Here is a 23,273-nt window from a genome sequence, read left to right as displayed (position 1 = left end):
TAATGATACTGCCACCACCAAACTCTACCATCTGCGTTTTGAACCGCTTTTTACGTTACCCGTTACACTGCACTTTTCTTACTATGGTGGTGCCCTGGGGCAGCTTGACTGGGCCAGTTTTGGGGGGTCCTGCACTCTGGATTTGAACCCTAGTATGTTAGGGACCTACCCGAAAGAGGTTACCTGGATATAGTGGGTAGGCCCATAACCTTGGCCATGATTATGCTAAACACCTCTATTGATTGCAAAATTTTATTGCATTTATATATATTATTAATAATTTGGAGTTGCGCACCTGAGATTTGTCTGTTTCTGTACTTGCAAACGGCTATCCCTAAAACCTGGAATGTTAGTGTATCTTGAGGACCGTGGTTGGGAACCCCTGTCCTAGAAGGTGCTAGTTAAATGTAAAGTAGAATCTGATTGGTTGCTATGGGCAACATCACTTTTAAAACTCACTTCTAAAAACTCTCACTTTAGTAAATGTACCCATTAAAGTCTGTGACATTGCTTTAATAATGCCAGATGTCACTAAAAGTGTGCAAAATGAAGATCCTAACCTCTGTACTTCTGATGTGGGGGAAAATATTGAAGTTCGAAGTACAGCCAAAAAGAGATTAATGTGGTTATAGAGAATCTTGGGCTAGAGCAGGGGTTCTGAATCTCAGTCCTCAGGACACCAAACAGTGCATGTTTTCCAGGATTCCTCACAGAATCACAAGTGAAATTATTTCCTTTACCTATGGATCTTTTAAAATGTGTCAGTGAGTAATGAATACACATGTGCTCCTGCTGGGTATTCTGGAAAATGTGAACTGTGTGGGGTCTTAAGGACCAAGTTTGACAACCACTGGGCTCGAGGTTCAAGAAAAATAATTGGATGTTTTGAAATAGAAGAAGAATAACCAACTGGGTAGAGAAATAAATAGTAGAAGGAAGCTGGGTGGCATTGGTGAGCCACTGAATCTGATCTTTGAAGGTGTAATCCATCCAAACAAGTTTACAAAGGAATGTGACCACATTTATTTGCTGCCCAGAGAATATAGCCCAGGTTGGGCTGTGGCAACCGAGCCAGGCCAGGAGGTCAGTGGACTAGGAGGCCACAATCAGGCAGAACGGAGACTTGTGCACAGACTGGCTGTCCTTGGTGATTAGTGCTGAAGAAGTGAGGTAGTGCCCTATATGGGCCTAGGTTGTTTCTTATTTTCTGTTGCTGTATGTTGATGATATAAAAGTAACATTCTTAGATTTAACCCATATACAGTATCTTTGGAAAATTAATAATCACATTGCAGTGACAAATTTCATTGAGGAACAAAAACTGCATGTTCACAAACAACCACGAGCACCACACATAGCTGCCTGTCTGTTTGCTTTTTGGTTTTCTAGTCAATCCTGTAGTTGATTTTGATTTTAGAAAAATCCTGATTTGCCAAATCGTCTTAAAATCACCTATAAATACACCAAAAAGCCAATATCGGCCAAAATCAACCTTTAGTAAATATATCCCGACATGAGACAGTTTTCTACTGGGAGATATCTTGCAGGTCCCCAAAACCATAGCCTGATTGGACAGTGGCCGGGGATGGCCTCTGTTCTGGCAAATGAGGGCGTCACCCCTGTTCTACGGGAGTACAGAGGCGATGGTCTTCCTCTTTCGGCGCAGACTTCCTGGTTACTCAGACTGCCGATGGTCTCGCAGCAGATCAGATGCTGTGTCTTAGGATGCAGCACTCAGATCTGCAATGTAGTCAGGAGGTTACAAGTTACACCAGACCCCTCCTGAGACCTTAGCATATTGGCTGTTACAGATTGTACAGCTGCTACCTTGCACCTATGTAATATCGCACATCAGGCTTATGTGCTCCCTGCCTAATTATTTTCTGAATACTAAAATCATTATTTGTAATGTGGACAATGAAGATGTAATTCATGCACAGATAGGTCTGTGTGAGGCTCATGAGATGGGAATAGATTTATTTTCCACCAAGCACCCAATGAATACAGAAAGAGTCAGCTTAGAATACAAACTAATCCCCTCAGTGTCCTCTACCAGCCTTCATTTGAGTTACTCTAATCCAGCCCCAATGGGTAGGATAACCTCAGTGTGCACATATGGAACATACGATAGAGTGTAAGCTCCACTAGGGCAGGGACTGATGTGAATGACTGACATTTCCTTTGTAATGTGCACAGGAATATGAGTACCCTGCATTATATAAATAACTGGTAATACATTAAATATATCACTTAGGGCTCTATTTACTACAATCCGCATATTGAATGCGGATTGTAGGGTGATATTACCTAGTGAATTCGCATTGCGAATTCAGGCAATATCACAGGGATTTACTATAAATCCCTTGCAGGGACAGAGCTTGCGATAAAGCTCTGTCCCTGCGGATCCCATCCGCACTCTAGTCGCGGTATTTTCAGAAAAAATACCGCAACTAAGAGCCCGCGCATGCGCAGACCGACCACCGCTGCTACCCCCCCACCGACGCTATGCCCCGCCCCCGGCGCTAAGCCCCTCCCCCCATGATCACGGATCCCCGTGACCCCCCCTCCCCTGCCGCGAGCCCCCGCCACCCCCCCTCCCTTCATTACACTTACCTCCATCCTCCTGGCCTCCGGTAATCTTCTCCGGGCTTCCCGATCAGGTGATCTCCCATACTGCACTGGGGCCTGATCACCTGATGACCGGGCCCCAGTGCACTGTGGGAGACCAGCTGACCGGAGAGGAGCCATCACCGGAGGCCCGATCAACGGTCCCTGGATTCACGTAAGTAAAAAAAAAAAAAAATGTTTAATTTTTTTTACAGCAATCAGCTTGCGGTCTGCTTAGACCACACAGCTGATTACTGGTACCAGCTCCCGCCTCTGCTCTCCCCATTAGAGCAGAGTGGGAGCCTGGTAACCGGGGGAGACCCTGGATAACGCCACGTCCAGGTGGCGTTATTATCACAGGGCTTCCCCCGGTATTTTTTTACAATTTATTTTTAGTAACTGTGGTCGGATCACATTTCCCATTACAATTATGGGAAATGCGATCTGCTTTACTAAAAATAAGTGATACTGGGGGTTGGAGTAGAATTTTACTAATTCTACTCCAATTGCCCTATAGTAACTACAGGTGAAACTAAAATAATGTGAAAAGGGTGTGAAAACACCCTTTTTCACTTTATTTTAGTAAAAATAATGTTAATAAATAGAGCCCTTAGTGACTCCAGAAGGGAAACATACAAATGTAATGTGTCAAACTATCTCTTGATAGGGTTTAGAGTAATGTTTGTGCCCCCATAGTTAGAGATTTCTGGCTCAATGCTAAATAGAACTGGTCCCCTCAGATATCCATGTCTGGTGATAGCAGAGACACAGTAATACTACTTACATGCTTGTTCAATAACAAACCAATACAATATTGTACCCAAATTATTATATAAAACAGTGTCCCATTGATAAACCTATTAATGTCTTCACTGATTAAATTGACCTTAGTTTCATTAAACTGCATTTTAATATCTGTCCCCTCAGAAATGCAAAACTGGTAGATAATTACCCATGTATCCTCACAGCCAAGATGGCATATAGTAATTACAATAATAGATATTAAGGGGGTAAATACTTATAAAACCATTTATTTCATATAACTAAAGTGCAAGTTTCTAGGTGCACAATCAGAGACAATTCAATATATGGCAGCAAAATAGGTTTATTTGTTTGTAGAAGTGAACATTTAGTACATTCCAAACTCATAAGATGGAAAACAGGTCAGAACATTTAAAGAGGACAAAGGAGAGCAAGTATAGCCTGTAAGTGGTGACTAGGAGGAAGAGGCCATGTCACCCTCACCAATCAGGTGTATAATAGAACAATGAGCACTGTTTTGTCCTGCTTCATCAGCCTCGTATAGAATGACATCGCACATATACACAGCAATTTATTTTCTTGCTGATCCAGATTCATCTGCTGAAGATACAAAAAAAAAATATATATATATATTAAAATTAGATAGTTACTTTACAGCATTACTCATGTATCCATTATAAAAAAAAAACATTAACTATATAGTGTACATTCATGTGTTATATGATGCACAGTATAATTCAGCAGGGCAGCTGGCAGTATGGTAAGCACCTCATACTTGTAATGTTTGTATATATTTATTTATATATATATATATATATATATATATATATATATTAGGGGTGAGCGGGTTCGGATTTCTGAAATCCGAACCCCCCCGATCTGAGGCCGATCCGAGTCAGGCTCGACTTTTCCCACCTGACTCGGATCTGAAATCGAGGCAAAACGTCATCATCCCGCCTTCCGAGTCTCGCGGGTTTTGGATCCTATATAAGGTACCCGCGTCGGCGCCATTTTCTCACTCGGCTGTGGACAGTGAAGAGGGAGGATGGGAGTTAGGGCTGGCTGGGCTGTGTAGTGTAGTGTAGTGCAGAGTAGTGTTGTGCTGTGCTGTGCTGCGCTGTGCTGCTGTTGTCCACTACTTCAAAGTCCATAGGGGCAGGCTGTGTTGTGCTGTGCTGCTGTTAATAGGGCCTGTGTCCACTACTTCAAAGTCCATAGGGGCTGGCTGGACTGTGTTGTGCAGTCAGTTCTCCATAGGGGCTGTATCCACTCCAAAGTCCTGTGCAGTGTCCCAGTCCTAAAGGGGTGCTGTAGTGTTGTCCAGGGGGTGCTCTGTCCATCAGGGGTGCTCCCCCCAAGTGCTAAAAAAATAATATTTTTTGTGTGTTTGTGAATTGTGTGCGCAGAAGCCGCACGTGCATCAACAAAGTAGTGCCAAGCGTGCGCCTGTGTCATAAGTAAAGGGCCGGCTGGCTTGACCGTTAAAGGGTGCTGTAACCCCCAAAGTACACTCCAAACCAAAAAAATATATATTTTCTGTGTTTGTGAATTGTGTGCGCAGTAGCCGCACGGGCAACAAAGTAGTGCCAAGCGTGCGCCTGTGTCATAAGTAAAGGGCCAGCTGGCTTGACCGTTAATGGGTGCTGTAACCCCCAAAGTACACTCCAAACCAAAAAAAAAAATATTTTCTGTGTTTGTGACTTGTGTGCACTGTGACTGCACGTGCATCAACAAAGGAGCAGCGCCAAGCGTGCGCCTGTGTCCCATAAGTAAAGAGCCGGCACTACTCTCCAGCAAAAATAAAAAAATATTTTCTGTGTTTGTGTGCGCTTTAGCCGCACGTATATATCAATATAACATAAATGGAGGACCAAACTTTCTCCGATAAAAATAAAATAGGGAAAGATCAAGAACCACTTCCTCCTAGTGCTATTGCTGCTGCTGGGAGTTGTTCATCATCCCAGAGAGGAAGTAGGAACATCACTACTTTTACTAAACAATTGATCCTCCAACAGTCCATAGCGATGAGGATGAAGTACGACAGTAGTCATCCTGAAGCAAAACGTATAACTGAGGCCTTGACTGCTATGTTGGTGTTAGACGTGCATCTGGTATCCGCCATTAGTGCAGTGGGATTTAGACAATTGATGGAGGTAGTGTGTCCCCGGTTCCAAATCCCGTCTAGATTCCACCTGCATCCTCAAAGCAGCAGCGACAAGCGTGCGTCTGTCTGTTAAAGGGTGGTGACACCCTCAAAGTGTGCTACACAAACAATTAAAATACTGTTCTTTTTTTTTCTGTCTTTGTGAAATGTGTGGGCTGTAGCCGCACCTGCATCCTTAAAGCAGCAGCGACAAGCGTGCGTCTGTCTGTTAAAGGGTGGTGACACCCTCAAAGTGTGCTACACAAACAATTAAAATATTATTCTTTTTTTTTCTGTCTTTGTGAATTGTGTGGGCTGTAGCCGCACTTGCATCCTCAAAGCTGCAGCGACAAGCGTGCGTCTGTCTGTTATAGGATTACATCAGTGACAGCATCCAAGTAGGCATGTCAGACAAGTCAGTACCTGTACTGGCAGGAAAAAGAAGCAATTTGGAGGTCCCTGTACAAACTGGCTCTATTTTAACTGAGTTGCCCCCCCTCCAGTGTGTACTCCGAAAGAGTGTTTAGTGCAGCCGGGAACCTTGTCAGCGAAAGGCGTAGGAGGTTGCTTCCACAAAATGTGGAGAAGATGATGTTCATAAAATGAATTATCAACTCTTCCAGGGAGACCAGCCTCCAGAACGTACAGAGGGACCTGTGGTTGTGGATTCCAGCGGGGACGAATTAATACTCTGTGAGGATGAGGATGTACACACTGAAGAGGTTGAGGAATCGGTGGATGAGGAGGATGAGGATGACATCTTGCCTCCGTAGAGCCAGTTTGTGCAGGGACAGATTAATTGCCAGCTTGTTTTGTGGGGGCCCAAACGAACCAATCATTTCAGCCACAGTTCTGTGGCAGACCCTGGCGCTGAAATCATTGGTTTGATAAAGTGTGCATGTCCTGTTTATACAACATAAGGGTGGGTGGGAGGGCCCAAGGATAATTCCATCTTGCACCTCTTTTTTTTCTTTGCATTATGTACAGTTTGGGGCCTAGTTTTTCAAACTGCCATCCTGTCTGCCACTGCAGTTTCACGCCTAGATGGGTCACGTGTTTGTGCCGCCCACTCGTGTCGCTTAGCATAGTCATCCAGCTACCTTGGTGCAACCTTTTGGACATAAAAACACTATTGTGAGGTGTGAGGTGTTCAGAATAGACTGCAAATGAGTGGAAATTAAGGTTATTGAGGTTAATAATAGCATAGGAGCAGAAAAACCTACAAATTCTGTGATTTTAGCTGTTTTTATGCTTTTTTTCAAAAAAATACAGATCCAAAACACAAAACCCAGAACCCAAAACACGGAAGGGTGGTTTTGGCAAAACCAATTCAGGTCCAAAACATGAAGAAAGATCCAGATCCAAAACCAAAACACAAAACACGAAAAGTGGCCGGTGCACACCCCTAATATATATATATAAAATGTCCTGACTTACTCATTGACTGATGAACACCATGATGTAGATACCCACTTAGAAGAAATTATTAAAAATTTGACTCGTAAGAGGGTGGAAAGGGCTAAAATATCTCCTCCCCCTGTGCACTGTCCTGCCTGACTGACTCATCGTGCTAAGGCACAGGTCATATTCACACACCAACTGTCACCCTAAGTGCTGCCAAACATCACTGGCAGTTGGTGTGACTCCCCTATTTATATAGTGAGGGTAGGTAATGTGTTACTACATGGGTGAGGAAGGGGAATGTGTTACTACACAGGTGAAAGACAGGAATGTCTTACTATAGCAATGATTCAATACTATAATGGTGAAGGACTAATGTGTTACAGGAGTGGTGAGATGGAAATGGAAACAGTAAATATCTAAGGTCTATGCAGGTGAAACCTGGTACATTAGCTAGTATAAGATATATTACCAACACTAACAACAGTAGTTATTTAGCCAATTGGTTGATATACAGCATATTTTATTTATGTGCAACCAAGATATTGTGAAAATCTTTAAAAGAAACCACACAGAAGCTCCATCCAGTCTTGCCCCCATCCTGTGCTGCCCCCATCCTGTGCTGCCCCCATCCTGTGCTGCCCCCATCTGCTAGCATACTTTCCCATGGCCAATCTCCCAGCTCTTAAACATTCTCCCAAAAATCACCTCTTCATTCAATTCTAACACCCCCTAACACCCCTACTTGTCCATCATCTTCTTTTCCCAGCTCTACTCTGATTTCCCTCTTTATGACAACCCATTTCCCAGCTTGTAGACTATAGTGAGCAGTACCTGCTTCACTCTACATCAGGGGTCTTAACAAGTGGCCCGCGTTCCCCATGGCCAACGATGGTTACTGTAGTGCAGAGCACAGTGAGTGCAGTCTGCACTACACACAAAACACAAGCACATCGCTGCCGTTGGCAGTGTGTTTGCTTTGGCAGCCAGCCAATGAGAGGCAGACAGACTCTCACTGGCTGCTGCGCCCACTGCAGGAGCCGTCTGGAGCTCACTCAGGAACTCCATCTTCCGGCTCTAGCAGTGGGTGATGGGAGAGATGCCATGACGTCTCTCCCATGATGCAGAGCGAGCCATCCCGGGAGGACAGAGGGGTGGACGGCAGCGGGAGCTGGAGCCGGAGTGCGGATTCAGATAAGTGTTTTATTTTTATTTTTTTTAAGTATGTGTCTTTGTCTAAACTGCTGAACTGCTGGGGGCACTGCATCGGGGGGGACTACTTTTGTGGCACTACTGGGGGTTACTACTACTGGGGGCACTGCTTTAGGGGACCAATACTGGGACACTGCATAAGGGGGGAACACTACTGGGGGCATTATATAAAGGACACTACTGGAGGCAATGCATAGGGGGGACTACTACTGGGGGCATTATATAAAGGGCACTACTGGGGGCACTGCACAGGGGTTACCGCTAAAGAGGGCACTGCATAGGGGGGACTACAACTAGGGGCACTATATAAAGGGCACTACTGGGGGCACAGCACAGGGGCAATCACTACTGGGGGCACTATTTAAAGGGCACTACTAGGGGCACTGCATAGGGAGAACTACTACTGGGGGCTCTATATAAAGGGCACTTCTGGGGGTACTGCATAGGGGGGACTACTACTGTGGGCACTATATAAAGGGCACTACATAGGGGGACCGCTACTAAGGGCACTGCATATGGGGGACCACTACTGGGGTCACTGTATAAGGGGCACTACAGAGTGGGGCAGTTATGGGACATTATTCAAATTGTAGAAGGGGGCAGTTATTGGTCATAATTGTGTGAGGAGGGAGCAGAGTCAAAATACCGCAGTGTAGCTTAGTGGCCCTCGGCTTGTCAAATTTTTTTAATGAGGCCCTCACTGTCTTAAAGGTTGAAGACCCCTGTCCTACATCCTCCACCTAATTCTGGCATATTAGTATTTTGTGTAACCTTTATATACTGTGCTATGGAAACATTGTTGTATCACATAAATAAAAGATAATAATAATAATAATAATAATAATAATAATAATAATAATAATAATATAATCTCAGTAGGAGATGACCCCACTAAGACCTCTTTAATATAGTAGTATAATATGCATGGTCCTGTTATCATATAACTCTACATGAGCCCCATAATGCCCAAATTTCACCAGAAATAAAATAGAGAGGTAGATAATGTGGCATTATTTTTGGTGGAATCAGGAGAAAATTATACATTTGTAATGGGAGAAGTTTTCATTGGATGAAGATTTTCTCATTTTGTCCTGGAGTGGATGGGAATGGTGTTGCAAAGGGTGTTTTTTTATTTCATTCTAGAGACTATGGGTCTCATTCAGAGTTGCTCGCAAGAAGCGAGCGCTCGTTCTGAATGAGGGCGGACGCTTGTTTTTTTTAGTGCGGCCTCCTGGTCGCTAGCTAAGCTGTGGGTTACTACCCACAGCTTCAGTGACCGAACCAGGGTGATGGTCGCGATGGCCAAGACCATCGCGAGCATCGGGTCTTGCGACGAGACCCTAAGGTTGGGTCTCGGCAACCGCAAGCCCCAGGGAGCTTCCTGTTCTGATCGAGCAGGAAACTCCCCACTGACATCACTGCTGATGTCAGTGCGGCCACCCACAAAACAGCAGGCGTTCCATTAGGAATGCCTCCTTGTGTAGCCACTCCCCCGCCCCGCCTACAAAACGGGGCGATCTGTCAATCAACATCGACAGCCGGACCTTTTGTAGTGATCTCCGGAGTGAGAGAGTTTCTCACTCGCTCCGGGGCTTGCACACGCGCAGTATGGCCACTGCGCGTGTGCAGGGCCTTAACATCGACCCAGTTGCGAGCACTCAGTGCTTGCGAGCGGGTCTGAGTGAGACTCTATATGTGGTGGGACAATGGCATTAGGACTGGACAGAGTAGAAGTTGGAGAAAGGTCTAGATTAGGTGTGGATGAGCAGGTTTGCTAAGGTGTTAGTGTGCCCGTATGAATTTGGGAGAAGATGGGGGTGTAGTAGGTAAGGTCAGGTAGAAGGGAAGCAATGGGAAAGGCAGTTTGTGAAGCTGAGATGAGAGGACACTAGGTCCAGGAAGAGTCCACCACAATGGGTGGGATGTGACTAGGACAGGCCTATTTTGAGACCTAATTTGATATCAAAGGGATGATAAAGTAGGAGTGACATTAGAGAAAGGTAGCTGATTCAGGCAGTGCAGGGCTGAGGACATATGTGTCACAACACTGAGTTTGATGATCCAGATTGGGACAACATGGGCTAGCTGTACTGTATGTGTAAACTGTAACTGGTTGCCAGAATCACTACTGAAGCAGGCTGCAGGAAATGCTGGACCTTGATGCCAAAAGCACCACTCAGACAGACTGCAGGAATATACCAAGTGTAAATGCTGTGAAGCAATACTGGAGCAGGTATCTGGAACAGACTGGAGCAGAATGGTGTTAAGCAATACTAGAGCAGGTAACTGGAACAGATTGGCGATGAATGCAGTGAAGCAATACTGGAGCAGGTAACTGGAACAGACTGGAGATGAATGCTGTGAAGTAATACTGGAGCAGGTAACTGGAACAGACTGGAGATGAATGCAGTGAAGCAATACTGGAGCAGGTAACTGGAACAGACTGGAGATGAATGCAGTGAAGCAATACTGGAGCAGGTAACTGGAACAGACTGGAGATGAATGCTGTGAAGCAATACTGGAGCAGGTAACTGGAACAGACTGGAGATGAATGCTGTGAAGCAATACTGGAGCAGGTAACTGGAACAGACTGGAGATGAATGCTGTGAAGCACCTCCAGGTGACATTATCACAGGTTTTTCCCCGATATTTTTTCACATTTTATTTTTAGTAACTCTGATCGGATCACATTTCCCATTACAAATTATGGGAAATGCGATCTGCTTTACTAAAAATAAGTGATACTTAGGGGTTGGAGTAGAATTTTACTAATTCTACTCCAATTGTCCTTTAGTAACAACAGGTGATACTAAAATAATGTGAAAAGGGTGTGATAGCACAAAACAGCCTTTATCACTTTATTTTATTAAAAATAATGTTAATAAATAGAGCCCCTAGAAGTGATAATACTTTTTTTTTTATCAATTAACAAAATGCAAAGTGACTGAACAGAAGAGAAATGTAAATGAAATGAATGACGTCACAGTGACTGGCGCAATCTCACCTTAGATATCCACGCATTGCACTATGCAGCCGGTATCGCAGCATCTCTTGGTCCCGGTGCAGTCATAGTCACTGTTACACATAATAGGGGTGTTAGAGCATGCCACTAACGTGTTCACCACTGGGCATTCCTTTTTAGCTGCTGTATCACAGAGAAAGGGGGAGAGAATGTCAGTCAGCACATTACCTGGATGCATAGAAGTAGAATATCGATTATACACAGATTTACAGGTTTGATTATGAGGCGCACGCAATCCGCACGCAATGCCTTGTTCACGTAGTTGAGTGATTATGTGCAATTGTGTAAAGTTCAGAAAACCCCCAAAGAGTATACACAGAAATGTGCTGCTGTGACATCAGAAATGGGGGAAATGCGCTGGATGTTCCTGGTCGGTGACTAGTAGTGCTCACACAGATGGTCTGTACAGTGGGTGTATTATCGGACTGTGGTGGGCGTATCAGTGTAAGAGGCTGCAGTCACAGCCACACAGTCACTGACAGAATGGTGCCGCTCTGTGGGCCTGATTCAGCTTCAGACAGAATTACAAAGCTGCAAGTAAGGAGCATCACACCTCCCGCTGCATTACTTATCCCAGCTGCATTGTCCAACGCAGCATTGGATAATCTGCAGAACATCGGCCAGATAAGGTGATCCATGGAGGCATGCAACCGGCCACTGCAGATGCGAGGAAGAGGCGAGGAAATCTCCATCAGCCAACGAGATCCTGACCTCTTCCTTCCCCCCCCAATGCTGGCGACACATCTCCGTTCAGGAAACAGAGGGCATCACCGCACCCTACCTGCCCACAAACGGCAGCAGAGTGCCAATCTCTGACAGTCTGCTGCCAGATAATGTGTGGGATCAGAGACCCGTTCTGCACATGCATAGGATGGGTCAGGCACTTTGGCGCAGATTCCCGATCATCAGGAATCTGTGTTCAGCAATGCACTAGCGCGTAACACTGAATCAGGCCCTGTATACGATAACGCAAGACCTGTACTGCACATGCGCAGAGGACAAATGCTCATGGGTAAGAGCAGGGGCATTTCTAGAGAGGAGGGGGCATTCTCTGACACTGAGCTGTGCACGGCCAGCACCGGAGTTATAGACTCAGGGGACTAGAGTGTGCCCAGAGTCTATAATGTATGCACAGGTCACTGGGAAAATGGCCGTGGCAACCATTTTCCCTGTACTGCGCATGCACAAACGACAGGAAAATGGGCATCGTGGCCATTTTGCAGTCATTTTACAGTGCTGGACCCCCACACTGACATGGGACTCCGGAGAGGTAATTAAAATTATGGGTGCAGGGTGTGCAGTGTGGGGCCCCCCCTGGACCTAGGGGCCCCTGTTCCCCGCACACCCTTCACCCATTATAGATACGCCTCTGGGTAAGAGAGGTTTGTGCCTGTGTAATTGCAGAGTTTGGGTATAAACCCTTTGTGGAATAAGTACTGTTGGATATGAAATATCTCAGGTCCACTATACTTCCAATATAAGTAACATTAAGTCCACATGTGTAAGGCAGATACAGATATACTACTCACTACTCCTAGAGGTGTCCAGCACAGCTGCCTGCTGTCTATATCAGAATGGGCACTATTATAGGGAGGTCCTGGATACATTGATATAAGGTGTTTGTATTAGGGATGTTAGGGACCCATCTGACGGGACTCACCTTTACATGGTAGATGGGCAGGAACGTTTGGCCAAGTGTGATAAGGATCTCATTATACCCCGTGTTAATTGTAGAGTTTACCTTAATTGTTTTGACTATCAGTATTCTTAGCAGAGATGTGCTCGGACCCAGATATTTTGGTATAGATTTGGTTTTGAGTTCCTTGAAAATCTATAAAAACAGCTTAAATCATATAATTTGGCCTAGGGATGCGCATGCTCAGGTTAGTTCTGATTTTCCCGCCAAATTCGGATTTTTCCCACCAAAAATCGGGCCTTAGAAAGAGGGAAAACATCATCTTTCATGGACTTTAGTCCAGGAATGATGATGTTTGTCCATGAAAGATGACGTTTTGCCTCTTTCTGAGACCCGATTTTAGAATGGAAAAAATCGGAATTTGGCGGGAAAATCCAAACTAATCAGAGCCTGCACATCACTAATTTGGACATGTTTAGATGTAATCCAAAAGCAGAGATTCTATTCCAGAGTGAACCAAATGGCACATTTTTAATTCTTAGGGCTCTATCTCCTACAAACCGCATTAAAATGCAGATTTCAGTGTGATATTTCGAACTGGATTCACATTGCAATACCACAGGGATATATTGAAAATCCTTTGCTGGGACAGAGCTTGAGATAAAGCTCCATCCCTGCAAATCCCCTACGCACTCATTACTGTATTTTTCTAATGCATCTTTCAAAAATACAGTGACAAGGTGACAATGCATACGCTGACCGGCCACCGCTACTCCTCCCCTTGCACGATCGCGCGCTTCCCCGCTGACCGGGTCACAGTGCAGCATGGGAGACATCACCGGAGCACCGATCCCTGGACTCAGATAAGTTTTTTTTTTTACTTTTTCTTTTATAGCAGTGATCAGCGTGTGGTGTGTGTAGCAGTGATCAGCGTGTGGTGTGTGTAGCAGTGATCAGCGTGTGGTCTGTGTGTAGCAGTGATCAGCGTGTGGTCTGTGTAGCAGTGATCAGCGTGTGGTCTGTGTAGCAGTGATCAGTGTGTGGTCTGTGTAGCAGTGATCAGCGTGTGGTCTGTGTAGCAGTGATCAGCATGTGGTGTGTAGCAGTGATCAGCGTGTGGTGTGTGTAGCAGTGATCAGCATGTGGTGTGTGTAGCAGTGATCGGCGAGTGGTGTGTAGCAGTGATCGGCGTGTGGTGTGTAGCAGTGATCAGCGTGTGGTGTGTGTAGCAGTGATCGGCGAGTGGTGTGTAGCAGTGATCAGCGTGTGGTGTGTAGCAGTGATCAGCATGTGGTGTGTGTAGCAGTGATTGGCGTGTGGTGTGTAGCAGTGATCAGCGTGTGGTCTGTGTAGCAGTGATCAGCGTGTGGTCTGTGTAGCAGTGATCAGCATGTGGTCTGTGTAGCAGTGATCAGCATGTGGTGTGTGTAGCAGTGATCAGCGTGTGGTGTGTGTAGCAGTGATCAGCGTGAGGTCTGTGTAGCAGTGATCAGCGTGTGGTGTGTGTAGCAGTGATCAGCGTGTGGTGTGTGTAGCAGTGATCAGCGTGTGGTGTGTGTGTAGCAGTGATCAGCGTGTGGTCTGTGTAGCAGTGATCAGCGTGTGGTGTGTGTAGCAGTGATCAGCGTGTGGTCTGTGTAGCAGTGATCAGCGTGTGGTCTGTGTAGCAGTGATCAGTGTGTGGTCTGTGTAGCAGTGATCAGCGTGTGGTCTGTGTAGCAGTGATCAGCGTGTGGTCTGTGTAGCAGTGATCAGCGTGTGGTCTGTGTAGCAGTGATCAGCGTGTGGTCTGTGTAGCAGTGATCAGCGTGTGGTCTGTGTAGTAGTGATCAGCGTGTGGTCTGTGTAGCAGTGATCAGCGTGTGGTGTGTGTAGCAGTGATCAGCGTGTGGTGTGTGTAGCAGTGATCAGCGTGTGGTGTGTGTAGCAGTGATCAGCGTGTGGTGTGTGTAGCAGTGATCAGCGTGTGGTCTGTGTAGCAGTGATCAGCGTGTGGTCTGTGTAGCAGTGATCAGCGTGTGGTCTGTGTAGCAGTGATCAGCGTGTGGTCTGTGTAGCAGTGATCAGCGTGTGGTCTGTGTATCAGTGATCAGCGTGTGGTCTGTGTAGCAGTGATCAGCGTGTGGTGTGTGTAGCAGTGATCAGCGTGTGGTGTGTGTAGCAGTGATCAGCGTGTGGAGTGTGTAGCAGTGATCAGCGTGTGGTGTGTGTAGCAGTGATCAGCGCGTGGTCTGTGTAGCAGTGATCAGCGTGTGGTGTGTGTATTAGTGATCAGCGTGCGGTGTGTGTAGCAGTGATCAGCGTGCGGTGTGTGTAGCAGTGATCAGCGTGTGGTCTGTGTAGCAGTGATCAGCGTTTGGTGTGTGTAGCAGTGATCAGCGTGTGGTCTGTGTAGCAGTGATCAGCGTGTGGTCTGTGTAGCAGTGATCAGTGTGTGGTGTGTGTAGCAGTGATCAGCGTGTGGTCTGTGTAGCAGTGATCAGCGTGTGGTCTGTGTAGCAGTGATCACCGTGTGGTGTGTGTAGCAGTGACCAGCGTGTGGTGTGTGTAGCAGTGACCAGCGCGTGGTCTGTGTAGCAGTGATCAGCGCGTGGTCTGTGTAGCAGTGATCAGCGTGTGGTGTGTGTAGCAGTGATCAGTGTGTGGTGTGTGTAGCAGTGATCAGTGTGTGGTGTGTGTAGCAGCGATCAGCGTGTGGTGTGTGTAGCAGTGATCAGCGTGTGGTCTGTGTAGCAGTGATCAGCGTGTGGTGTGTGTAGCAGTGATCAGCGTGTGGTCTGTTTAGCAGTGATCAGGGTGGGGTCTGTGTAGCAGTGATCAGGGTGGGGTCTGTTTAGACCACACAGCTGATGACTGGGGCCGGCTTCGGGCTCTGCTCTGTCTGTTAGAGCAGATCAGGAGTCTGGTACCCGGGGGAAACCCTGGATAAAGTCACCTTCAGGTTACGTTATTATCACGGGGCTTCCCCGGTATTTTTTCACAATTTATTTTTAGTAAATCTTAGGCAGATCACATTTCCCATTACAATTATGGGAAATGCGATCTGCTTACTAAAAATATGTTATAATTAGGTAAAACTAAAATAATGTGAAAAGGGTTTGAAAATGTCCTTTTTCACTTTATTTTAGTAAAAATAATGTTAATAGATCGTGCTTAGAGTCTGCATTTTCCTCTTCCTAATATTTCTAGATGATCCTGCAGATTTTTTGGCTTTTGATCACATTCATACAGAAATGGAAATCTTTAGACAAGTGGTTAATTAATTTATTGTCATTCTGATTAGGCTGAGTATTGAAAGTTCCTATTACAATTATAAAATAAGAGACAGAGTTAAACAATTTAAATAACCACTTAAAGACTTGAGGATCTCTACTGATGGGGGGAAAATATTCAATGTAATGGCCCCTGTACATCAGAGATTGATTGCAGCAATTGTGCAATTTGTAATCAATTGCGTAAAAAAATCTTTCCCTTTTGCAATCAATTGCAGAGATGCCACAATCGATTGGAAAAGGGAAATATTTTTATACACAATCGATTGCAAATTGCACAATTGCTGCAATCAATTGCTGATGTATGGGGGGCCTTAACTCCAGTCCTCAAGTATCACCAACAGGTCAAGTTTTGTGGATTTCTTTAATCACACACAGGTGAGTTATTAATATGTTGCGGGGTCCCTAATTATCCCACCTTCTCCCACAGACAGAAATCCTCATGGCCTGCATCTCCCTCTTACTCATTTCTTCACTTTAGTTTGCTTCTATTTTCTTAGTACCTTCTAGACAGGAAAGTAAGAAGATTGACAATATAGAGTGGGCATGGCCATGTGCAGAAGCTGGCACAGGGGGTGCCACAACGGGACCTCCAGCAAGTCATGGACCACCCCATCACCCCTCCCTCAGGGACAGAGGGTCTATTTATCAAGCAGTGAAGTGAACCGATGGAGAAGTTACCCATAGCAACCAATCTGCTCCTACATGTTATTTTATAGACTGTACTTGATAAATGTTACTTCAAAGCTGATTGGTTGCTATGGGCAACTTCTCCACTGGTCACTTCTCTAAGTTTTTCACTGCTTGATAAATAAACCTCATAGACTACTAACCTGGGCACCCAGAGAGGGGTACGGGGTGGGCCATGACCCAGTGGAGGCTGAGGTCCCCCCTATAAGTGGGTGGAACATCCCAGCAGTATAAATGTGCAGAATAAGATTATTGGATCCTTATACACTTACGTAAGACGGGGTCTGTGCACTTCTGTTGACACCACGGCGTACAACACTTCTTACCATCTGCGCAGTTACTGTCATCGTCACATAGAGGAGGGGGTGGGGGGAACATGCACCTTGTATTAGGGATGGGGCACGTTCCAGGTTTTACTGCAATAAACAAAATGGCCTCAGAATATGAATTTCAGAAATGCAACATTTACACAGAACATCTCTATAACAATTCTGTGTCATAGCTGCACACAGTACAAACACAATGCTGCACCTAATATTGTATATTACACTGGGGCATTACACAGAACATCTCTATAACAATTCTATGTCATAGCTGCACACAGTGCAAACACAATGCTGCACCTAATATTGTATACTACACTGGGGCATTACACAGAACATCTCTATAACAATTCTGTGTCATAGCTGCACACAGTACAAACACAATGCTGCACCTAATATTGTATACTACACTGGGGCATTACACAGAACATCTCTATAACAATTCTGTGTCATAGCTGCACACAGTACATACACAATGCTGCACCTAATATTGTATACTACACTGGGACATTACACAGAACATCTCTATAACAATTCTGTGTCATAGCTGCACACAGTACAAACACAATGCTGCACCTAATATTGTATACTACACTGGGGCATTACACAGAACATCTCTATAACAATTCTGTGTCATAGCTGCACACAGTATAAACACAATGCTGCACCTAATATACACTGGGGCATTACACAGAACATCTCTATAACAATTCTGTGTCATAGCTGCATACAGTACAAACACAATGCTGCACCTAATATTGTATACTACACTGGGGCATTACACAGAACATCTCTATAACAATTCTGTGTCATAGCTGCACACAGTGCAAACACAATGCTGCACCTAATATTGTATACTACACTGGGGCATTACACAGAACATCTCTATAACAATTCTGTGTCATAGCTGCACACAGTACAAACACAATGCTGCACCTAATATTGTATACTACACTGGGGCATTACACAGAACATCTCTATAACAATTCTGTGTCATAGCTGCACACAGTACATACACAATGCTGCACCTAATATTGTATACTACACTGGGACATTACACAGAACATCTCTATAACAATTCTGTGTCATAGCTGCACACAGTACAAACACAATGCTGCACCTAATATTGTATACTACACTGGGGCATTACACAGAACATCTCTATAACAATTCTGTGTCATAGCTGCACACAGTATAAACACAATGCTGCACCTAATATACACTGGGGCATTACACAGAACATCTCTATAACAATTCTGTGTCATAGCTGCATACAGTACAAACACAATGCTGCACCTAATATTGTATACTACACTGGGGCATTACACAGAACATCTCTATAACAATTCTGTGTCATAGCTGCACACAGTACATACACAATGCTGCACCTAATATTGTATACTACACTGGGGCATTACTCAGAACATCTCTATAACAATTCTCTGTCATAGCTGCACACAGTATAAACACAATGCTGCACCTAATATTGTATACTACCCTGGGGCATTGCACATAGTGATATTAATGTAAGTACTATATGTGTGATTCCCAAGTTACTGAGAAGACAGAATAACCTTTGCATTAACTGTGTAAAGGTGTAAATGACATTAGCCAGACAATGCCACTATGCTTTGCACAAATGAATCGTGTGGATTGGTTAGGTAGGATGGGGCCAGTGATGTCACAGCAGCTTAAGTCACTGCAGAATCACCTTTCTGACAAGTCGCAGATGCTATCAGGTCATTCAATATAAAAAGCTGTATAAAAATGTCTGCACTCTCTGATGTACATAGAAAGAAAAGAGCTATTAACTCTGCACCTTGGTAAGACCATACTGCATTGCGTGGGGGGGGGGCAGACATAACATCTGTAGAGAGATTTAGATTTATTAGGGGTCTGTCCAATTTGCAGGGTAAACAAAGCTATCCAGCATTGGTGGGCTACATGCAGATGCAGACGGTATTTGCCATACATCAGCACATGCACACCATCCAGCTTCTAGTGATTGCATCCACTGGGAAGGGCTGCCATGACAGCAGGGAGCTTGTCCAATTGGAATATTATATATACGTATTCCCAGTTCAGAGTGAGCCCCTTAGTGTCACATGTGATATAGTTGGACATTGCATTTTCCTGTGTTACATGTAAGAAAATTGTAGACTGGAACCTATTTACCTTTCACCGGTTTCTGGCATTTCTGAACATTTCCAGACGTGCAGCATTTCTGGGTCTTGGGACAATCGGCATCTGAGCTGCACAGAGATTGTTTCAGGGTGGCACATGGCAGGTTTTCAGGGTAGGATGGGCAGAAGCCAGCATGCTCTGTGGATGAGAAACACATATTGTGCCTTATACAGGGGAGGGTGTTATTCTTGAGTAATTGTTTTCTTACGGATTTGCTTGTGCAAAAATATAGAAACGCCAGTGTAAGCATTCCCCTTGTGCTTTAGAGCGCCATGGACTGAGTAAACCATACTTGCCTACCCTCCCAATTTGGTCGGGAGAATCCAGAAAATCGGGTGCCACTCCCAGCCTCCTGCAAGCTGCCAACCCTTCCTGTCCCAACCTACGATCAGTGAGAATCCCCAGGAAGCGGGGTACTTTGACGCGATTCATGCCGAATGAAATCTTTGCAAGTAAGATGCATTTTAAGGGAAAAAGTCACACGAAAAGACGTTCAGCGCTACCAAGTCTCACCACGGCATGGCCCGACTGGGAGGGCTGTATAATGCACAGGGAGGCTAGATGTGCGTGGACACATCTGTAGCTGAGCAAGTCCGCTGGGTGTATCCGACCACTTCACCAATGACGCAGACATTGACTTTAACCTTTCTCAAAATATGGCCACTGTGACTGTGGTGCTGCGTAAGAGAACGCAGCGTCATATACTCACACGCCCATGGCAGTCCCGTAACATGCCTATGAAAGGATTACTTTTACTTCCACTTCCAGTTCCCACCCAGGAATGCCCGTGAATAGCAAGTTCCGATCTAACCCTAACAATGTCTCACACAACTGCATACGCCAACGCACACCTGGGCTCGTGCAGGCGCAGTAAGCGCTTCCCAGAATTATTTGAGCATGTGGAGTGCAACAACTCACTCGTCTGTACAAACATCGGTACTCCATCCTGCTCTACATCAGGGTCACTGCCCCACTGGAAATATGTGCGACTATCACCATTAATAGCGATTCTCTGTCCCAGATTATCTGCTCTCAAATATACAATAAAAAACTATTCCTATATTATATATCCGATAAATCTACATATAGATGCTCCAACCTGATAGATACTGTACCTAAATATAATAGACCAAAATAATAACAATTCTAGTAATAAAATGAATATTCCATTATATGAAAACATATATAGATTCCAATTCATAATATATTTTAAAAAATACAATAAGTAATCAATGATCATATATATTAATAGTAGACTAAGACTCATTTCATAATCCAAAGGAAATTATTTCAAGACAGAAATATATTCATGAAGATCAAAATATAATACAAAAAAAAAAAACCTTTTCAACATAATAAGAACAGACATACAGGTTACTATGAACAATCAACTAAGACCTAAAACAACAAAAACAAAGTAAACTCATGAAAAACAAATTTATCTTAAAAGTTGTGGAGTTAAATAAATGGACAGTGTAGGTGATTGTGACATTCAATAGCTGTATTGATGGTAACTAGTAAGTAAATGGTCAGATAAAGGTGCAATTCAGGACATTATTATATTCTAGCACCAGGATGAAATTATAGCAAACAGTGGAACATCCTCCACCTGTTTATATCTCATCCTTCTGTGAAACTGCTGTTATAGGTAGAGAAACGCGTCAACTCATCAAAATGTTTAAGTTACATTAACTCCGTATTTGTATGTACTTAATCCCCATTTATTTTCTCCAATGTTACTGTATATTGTTAAGCACTTGATACATTTGTAAAGAGTTGATTTAGCTGCACTTGCTCTGATAACCATCCTATACTTCATGAATGACCGGCAGACCTAAATCTCAGTCCCTCTGCCTGTGACATCAGTATAAACTGGGGGTAATTGGCTTGTACATGAAATATGAGCAGAATTACCCCCAATTACTCAGAGCACTTAACAATAAACATGTTACTGAAGGTCACTCCAGTATTTACCTTCAGAAATGGCACCGATGGAATAAGCTGTTTTGGGATATAGAATCGCTAAGTGCCTATATATATGTGTTACCTTTTTGTGGAGCCACACACTTCTTCCCGCACACATCACAGCACTTCTTGTCTCCACTGCAGTCATTGTCGTTCTTACACAGTGAACGAGACAGTTTTCCACCACAAAACTTATTTGGACATAGCCCCGGTTTCACTATAACAACAAGAAGACCAGCATTCACTAATAACATGGGGGGAGGGTGCTGCCCATCCGCTCTTTACTGTATATAAAGCATTTCATGCTCTGCTTAGTTATTATAACCAATATTTACAAATATCACAGTTACATACAGTATGAAGACCTTACATAAGGGGTGACACGGAGCTCTTATATACTAGCATTAGAAGACACATATACATATCTATGGTAAGACTTTTCATAAGCAAAGTCACAGAAAACCCTGATTTTCCAAACAAGTTTAATTTTCGTGTTTCCATTACAGGGTGACTCTTTTACAATGCTGAGGAAATAAGACATTATATGTAGACGCTCCCAGTCTGTTAGGCTGGGATCTCATAGATTTTGTAATTGCTAAGACCTAGACAGGCTTGGGTGCTGGCAATAGAAGTCCCTTTGATCTCAGCAGATTGGCGGAATGTATTAGTCTTAAAAGGTGACACTTTTTTTGTCAGAGTCACACATCCGGGATGGGCTAGCTGTGCTAGGGGCAGTGCATTGCTGCTGTACAGTATGTCAGAGTCACTAATCCGGGATGGGCTAGCTGTGCTAGGGGCAGTGCTTTGCTGCTGCTGTATGTCAGAGTCACATATCCGGGATGGGCTAGCTGTGCTAGGGGCAGTGCATTGCTGCTGTACATTATGTCAGAGTCACACATCCGGGATGGGCTAGCTGTGCAAGGGGCAGTGCATTGCTGCTGTACAGTATGTCAGAGTCACACATCCGGGATGGGCTAGCTGTGCTAGGGGCAGTGCATTGCTGCTGTACAGTATGTCAGAGTCACACATCCGGGATGGGCTAGCTGTGCTAGGGGCAGTGCATTGCTACTGTACAGTATGTCAGAGTCACACATCCGGGATGGGCTAGCTGTGCTAGGGGCAGTGCATTGCTACTGTACAGTATGTCAGAGTCACACATCCGGGATGGGCTAGCTGTGCTAGTGGCAGTGCATTTCTGCTGTACAGTATGTCAGAGTCACACATCCGGGATGGGCTAGCTGTGCTAGGGACAGTGCATTGCTGCTGTACAGTATGTCAGAGTCACACATCTGGGATGGGATAGCTGTGCTAGGGGCAGTGCATTGCTGCTGTATGTCAGAGTCACATATCCGGTATGGGCTAGCTGTGCTAGGGGCAGTGCATTGCTGCTGTACGGTATGTCAGAGTCACACATCTGGGATGGGCTAGCTGTGCTAGGGGCAGTGCACTGCTGCTGTATGTCAGAGTCACATATCCGGGATGGGCTAGCTGTGCAAGGGGCAGTGCATTGCTGCTGTACATTATGTCAGAGTCACACATCCGGGATGGGCTAGCTGTGCTAGGGGCAGTGCATTGCAGCTGTACAGTATGTCAGGGTCACACATCCGGGATGGGCTAGCTGTGCTAGGGGCAGTGCATTGCAGCTATACAGTATGTCAGAGTCACACATCCGGGATGGGCTAGCTGTCCTAGGGGCAGTGCATTGCTGCTGTAGGGTATGTCAGAGTCACACATCTGGGATGGGCTAGCTTTGCTAGGGGCAGTGCATTGCAGCTGTACAGTATGTCAGGGTCACACATCCAGGATGGGCTAGCTGTGCTAGGGGCTGTGCATTGCAGCTATACAGTATGTCAGAGTCACACATCTGGGATGGGCTAGCTGTGCTAGGGGCAGTGCATTGCTGATGTACATTATGTCAGAGTCACATATCCGGGATGGGCTAGCTGTGCTAGGGGCAGTGCATTGCTGCTGTACATTATGTCAGAGTCACATATCCGGGATGGGCTAGCTGTGCTAGGGGCAGTGCATTGCTGCTGTACAGTATGTCAGAGTCACA

At 45.0% G+C, this 23,273-nt stretch overlaps 1 protein-coding gene across 2 annotated transcripts in view; it reads right to left on the bottom strand.

The window, feature by feature from the left end:
* Positions 1 to 3,694: 3,694 nt before the first annotated feature.
* LOC148523020 (uncharacterized) overlaps positions 3,695 to 23,273 on the bottom strand; it is a 52,032-nt gene continuing 32,453 nt past the window's right edge. The window contains exons 4-8 of one of the 2 annotated variants that reach the window (XM_088473302.1): positions 21,300 to 21,434; positions 19,244 to 19,390; positions 17,018 to 17,161; positions 11,130 to 11,270; positions 3,695 to 3,966 (exon numbers count right to left, since the gene is read on the bottom strand). In XM_088473302.1, coding sequence (XP_088329428.1) covers positions 11,131 to 11,270; positions 17,018 to 17,161; positions 19,244 to 19,390; positions 21,300 to 21,434 — 566 coding nt within the window. In that variant the 3' untranslated portion in view covers positions 3,695 to 3,966; position 11,130. Of the gene's footprint in view, positions 3,970 to 11,129; positions 11,271 to 17,017; positions 17,162 to 19,243; positions 19,391 to 21,299; positions 21,435 to 23,273 lie in introns of both variants that reach the window. The other variant, XM_088473301.1, reaches the window with a different exon arrangement.

This window comes from Taudactylus pleione, unplaced genomic scaffold, assembly GCF_031769625.1.
Source record: "Taudactylus pleione unplaced genomic scaffold, aTauple2 ptg000134l, whole genome shotgun sequence".
NCBI classification, from domain to species: domain Eukaryota; kingdom Metazoa; phylum Chordata; class Amphibia; order Anura; family Myobatrachidae; genus Taudactylus; species Taudactylus pleione.
Note: the sequence above shows the minus strand (reverse complement) of the source record. Positions and strands in the feature narration are given on the sequence as shown.